Source organism: Quercus robur, chromosome 8 (assembly GCF_932294415.1).
Source record: "Quercus robur chromosome 8, dhQueRobu3.1, whole genome shotgun sequence".
NCBI classification, from domain to species: Eukaryota; Viridiplantae; Streptophyta; class Magnoliopsida; order Fagales; family Fagaceae; genus Quercus; species Quercus robur.
Window position 1 is genome coordinate 16119310 of NC_065541.1, and position 5631 is coordinate 16124940.

At 38.0% G+C, this 5631-nt stretch overlaps 1 protein-coding gene across 1 annotated transcript; it reads right to left on the reverse strand.

Moving 5' to 3' along the window:
* Positions 1-2320: 2320 nt before the first annotated feature.
* On the reverse strand, positions 2321-3242 carry LOC126695943 (uncharacterized). The gene is made up of 2 exons (XM_050392737.1): positions 2898-3242; positions 2321-2761 (listed from the first exon to the last, which is right to left on the reverse strand). The coding sequence occupies exons 1-2, from the start codon at positions 3240-3242 to the stop codon at positions 2321-2323; spliced, it is 786 nt and encodes a 261-aa protein (XP_050248694.1).
* Between the last annotated feature and the right edge of the window lie 2389 nt (positions 3243-5631).

Sequence of the window (5631 nt, forward strand, 5' to 3'; positions counted from 1 at the left end):
TATCTTCAAAGTCGGGTTAAGAAAAGCAACTTTCTATAAGGCTGATAGACTTTTGAAACAATTCCAATATGAGCATGGAATGCCTGGTGGAAAAGGAAGAAAACCTTTCACTCTTGTGGACACAAATCCTACTTCTACAAGGAACATGTTGTTGGGCTTGGAGATGGCTGACCAAGTGGATCAATCTTTCGTCAAAGTTCACTTTCACAGGATTACCATAGAATACTCTAACTAGTTGGTGAATAAGATTGTGGATAAGGAGGCTGACATGGTTGCTATGAGAAAAAAATTTCTTAGAGACACCTGAGAAAGACATGAGGCTAACAACTATAAGTTTAAAAGGAGGGACAACGATGACAAAGTACCTGGCACAGATGGAACCATTGAACAACCAAAGAAGAAAATATCGAAGAAAAAATGATTTTCTTATTTTTGGCTTTGAACATGTTTATTTTAAAAGTTGATGTGAAACTCTTAGGTTTAGAAATTATTTAGGACCTCCAAGTGTAGGGTTCTATTTAGGGTTTAGGTTTTTAAGGTTTGGTTTTTGTTTTTGTGTTTTTGTTTTTATTTATTTTTTATTTTTTATGGTTTGGGTTCCGAATTTTGTGTAATGGCATGGTTTAATGGAATGGTTAAATTTCGAAGACAATTTTTTTTTTTTTTTTTTTTTTGTGAGATGGGTAAATGGTGGGTTTGGGGAAGTTGTACCAGACCAATATATGGTTGCCTACATACCTTATTGGCAGAAGGGTTAGGCCATCACGTAGTTCATTTTTCTATTTTCCTTAACTTTTGCCTAGGCCTCATTTTTAGGTTTTCAATCTAGTTGGCTCTCTCACTTTTTTTTTTCCTCTCCATTTGCGTAGATCGCCTTTTCAGGTTTTCAACCTACCCTTTTTTTGTTTTTGTTTTTGTTTTTTTGTTTTTTGTTTTTACCGAACCTAGGAAAGGAACATAATTTACAACCACTTTAGACGTGGTGCTTTCAGACTACCACCTCAAACATGGTATTTCTTCAATTGATCCATGTTGGTTGACTCAGTAAAAGGGTTTGCATCTAAGTCCATCAATCTCACTGCTTCCTAGAGTATATCTACTTGGTAATGTATGGACCTACCCAATTTTGCTTGAATTTCCCATTTGTCTCTTGAATCGGAGCTCAGATCTCTTTCATCACTAAATCCCCTAACTTCAAATCTCTAGTTCTTACTTTCTTGTCAAAAGCTTTCTTGAGCCTCCTTTGGTAACCTTGAATGTGATACAAGGCCTTGAGTCTCTTCTCATCCATCATGCATAATTGCTCGTATTTGCTTTGCAACCAATCTACTTCAGGGACTTCACTCTCCAATACTGTTCTCGATGAATGAACCCCTATTTCAATGGGAAGGACTGCTTCCATCCCATACACCAACGAAAGGAAGTGGCTCCTGTGGAAGACCAAATTGATGTCCTATACCCCTAAAGTACATAGGGTAGTTGTAGATGCCAGTCCTTGTAGTTTTTCATACTTTTCTTTAGAATTTGCCCTACATTTTTTTTTTTTTTTTGCAGCCTCAACTGCCCCATTGGTCTGTGGACGGTAAGGTGAGGATTTGTGGTGCTGAATATTAAACTATTGAAGCAGCTTCTCTGTTTCTCCCTTGAAATGCAGCCCATTGTCAAAGACCTTGTATGAGGTAGCTTCTACTCATTTAGTGAAATAATCAATAGCAACAAGTATGAATTCATGGCCATTGGATGCTGTTGGGTGAATCTTCCCAATAATATCTATTCCCCACGTAAAGAACGGCCACATTGAAGTATGTAATGGCATAGGTGGCACATGCTTCAGATCTCTATGGACTTGGCATTGATGACACCTTCGAACATAAGCTACGCAGTCTGCTTCCATAGTAGTCCAGTAATAACCTTATCTCATTATTTTTCATTACAACATATGTGCATTCATATGTGGCCCGTAATTTGACTCACGAACCTTTTCAATTATTTATTGCGCTTCCTTGGCGGTCACACAAAGGAGATGAATTCCATTATATGATCTTCTGTAAAGCCTTTCATTGCAAATAATATAATTAGTGGACAACCTTCTGATGGTCAATTGATCATTCTTGTCTGCAGCCTTTGGGTATGTCCCATCCTTGAGGTACTGGAGGATGTCTGAATATCATTCACCTTCTCTATTTGTTCCCTCATCTTCTTTTATTGACATGTAATAACCTGGCTCTTCTTTTTGTTCCACCACTATTGGTCGAGCTTCATCTTCCTTAGGTCCATCTATCATGGATGCCATTGTTGCTAGAGCACCTGCAATCTAATTCTACATTTTTGGCACATATTGGTACTGGATCATGTTGAATTTCGAGGTCCACTTCTGAAGACATTCATGATAAGGCATTAGCATTTCTTCCTTGATCTTCCATCTATTTTGAATCTGAGAAATTATCAAGGCTAAATCACCATATACTTCCAACTCTTTTACCCTAAGACCTAGTGCTGCTTGTAATCCCCTAATGCAAGCTTCGAATTCAGTGGCATTATTAGTGGTAGGAAAGTTTAGCCTACCATAGAATGGGATGTGTGTGCCTTTTGGAGAGATTAAGAGAACTCCAATGCCACTCCTATTTTGATTAGTTGCTCCATCAAAATACATCTTCCATGATTCTACCTCGATCCCCATGATATCCTCATCTAAAAAGTCACCTTGGATCTCTTCAGTTTCTTCAGGTGAACAGTGGGCTAAGTGATCAGCAATTACTCCCTCCATTCACAAATTTTTGAGTCACATATTTAATATCAAATTCTGATAGATGGAAAACCCATTTAGCCATCTTCCCATCTTGCATAGGTTTTTACATCAAATATTTCAATGGGACCATTCTTGCAATCAATAAAACCTTGAAAGCAAGCATATAATATCTAAATTTTCGGTTTGCCCATACAAGTGCTACACATTTTTTCTCAAGTGGTGAATACTTCTCTTCATAAGCCAGCATCTTTTTATTGATGTAGTAGATCACATTCTCTTTCCTAGACTCCTCTAGGTACTGAGCAAGCAAAGCCCCTATCGCTATACCCATAGTTATGAGATACAACAATAATAGCTTTTCAGGTACCAGTGGAACCAGTATTGGTGGCTTTATCAGATAATTCTTAATCTTCTCAAAAGCTTCTTGGCATTGTTCATTCCATACTGTGGGAACTACTTTCTTAAGTAGCCAAAAAAGTGGCTCACATGTCATGGTGAGCTGGGTTATGAATCTGTTGATGTATTGTATCCTCCCTAAAAACCCTCAGATCTCCTTTCAGTCCTGGGAGGCTTCATCTTTACAACTGCCTTATTTTGTCAAGATCGACTTCAATTTTCCTCTAGCTTACCATAAGACGCAACAGCTTTCTGGATATTACGCCAAAAGTGCACTTCACTGGATTCAACCGCAACTTATAGAATTAGATTCTTTCAAAGAACTTCCGTAAAGCTGGTATATGCCCTTCACGGTTTTTAGACTTCACTATCATGTCATCAACATAAACTTCTAGTTCTTTGTGGATCAAATCATGCAATAGGGTAGTGTCGGCACACTGGTAAGTAGCACTGACAATCTTATGGCCAAATGGCATGACCTTGTAGAAATACGTCCCCTATGGAGTAATGAAAGAGGTCTTCTCTAGGTCTTTTAAGGTCATCTTTATCTGATTGTATCCTGAAAAACCATCCATAAATGATAGCAAGGCATTTCCTGTTGTGTTATCAACTAGGATGTCAATGTAAGGCAAGGGAAAATCATTTTTTTCAAGTTAGCCTTATTCAAATCTTAGAAGTCTACACACATTCTCACTTTCCCATCCTTCTTCAACACCGAAACCACATTAGCTAACCATTTTGGATAATTGACCACCCTCAGGAATCTTGCATTGTACTATTTTTCAACTTCTTCTTTGATCTTGACTGTCCACTCTGGCTTCATTCTTCTCAACTTCTACTTGATCAGCTTCATGGTTGGATCTGTTGGAATACAGTTTTGCATATCTGTATCAATCCCAAGCATGACTTTGTATAACCATGCAAATACCTCTTTGAATTCTGTCCGCAGTGCCACTAATGCATCTTTCCCTAGAGGAGGTTAGGGTATTGCCTACTTGTATCATCTTAGGTTCATCATCGGTTCCCAATTTAACAAGTTGGGTTTCTTCTTTTATAGGTTCTACATGCCCTTATTTTAATTCCTTATTATTAAGAGTTTCTTTATCAATTTCTAAAATAAAAACATTCAAAGCCAACAAATAGGCAGAATCAAAAATCATATTATAAGGAAAAGAGTTCTTAACAAACTCAGCAGAAATAAACTCTATAGGAATACGATTGCAAAAAAACTCAATAGGAACAATAATACTAGCAGAAACAAACTTAATAGGGATAGAAACAATGTTTTTGGCAGGAGTGATCGGCTCAATGGTCTTGATCTTCTCCATAGAGTCTTCCATTAGGTGGGCAGCTCCCTCCTATGCCCAATTCTTCAACTCAGTTATGGCTTCAACGATGGCAGGTGGCTCCTAATATGTTCCTTCTTCCTTCAGCATGAGTACCATGCGATCTTAATCCATACAATCTGTGCCTTTGGCATCAATCTCCATATTTGTTGGTTTGTCAGTCACATAAGTATCCAGACGCTCTATACTATCCATGCACTCACCAAACAAATCTTGCTTTCCTTCACTGCTCAGGAGGATGTATTGGGGGAGACATTCTGACTCATTCCCTTCCATCTCCTTGTCTTCACCTTTAAGACTCTCCACTGTTAAGTTTCTGAAATTGTGGATCAACAACTTTCTGTCTAGAGTGGCTAATCTAGCATTTATGTCATCTTCTTCCTTAGTGTATGGGGTCAGTAAGCCAAGTTCTGAATTGTGAAATGACCCTAACTTAGGAATCTCTCTACCATGCTCATCATATCAAGGACTTGACCTTGAACTAACATCTGTAATGTAGCTCCAATCTGAGGGACGCCCATAGGGGTAATCATCGTAGTCTTTATTGTTAGCCTCTTCAGCCTCCTCTCCTATAGCTTCTAGCACATTTTCTAGCTTATATTCTTCACTTTTAGTGCCATTCTCCACATCTATAGGTTTAGCTTCAGCATCATCCTCTATATCTCCATCATAGTAATCCATGTCATCATCAAAGTGGTCTTCATAGAAAGGTCCTACATCTTCATCTTTTCTATCACTAGGGAGTTTCTCCCTAATCATTGCCACTATATTGGCTATCATAGTCTTCACTATTGTTACTTTCATTGTCATTGTTGCTAGGCCTTGGAGGCAGCCCTTGTGATATTTGCACGAGGGAAATGGGAACAATAAGTTGGTGAGGATCATTTTTGTATATATTAGAAATTTTTGCAATTTTAGAACTAGATCCTAAATTCTTTTTATACCTTGGTGGGTCCTCATTCTTTATAGTGCCATTATTTATTGCATCCTCAATTTGGGTTCTAGCAGCAGTCAATGCTTTAAAATTAGGAAAATACTGAGCAAACAAATACTTATGGTATACTGGTAATAAGGTTTTACAACCATGGTTAATTGTTCTTCTTCACTTGGCTTATTCATCATCTATGCAGCTTTGGACCT

Excerpts from the sequence above, each read along its gene's own strand:
- LOC126695943 (XM_050392737.1), bottom strand. The coding sequence starts at position 3,242 with ATGACATGTGAGCCACTTTTTTGGCTACTTAAGAAAGTAGTTCCCACA. Across the intron at positions 2,762-2,897 it reads ATTATATGCTTGCTTTCAAG|GGAGTAATTGCTGATCACTT; the intron begins GTTTTATTGATT and ends TTGTGAATGGAG.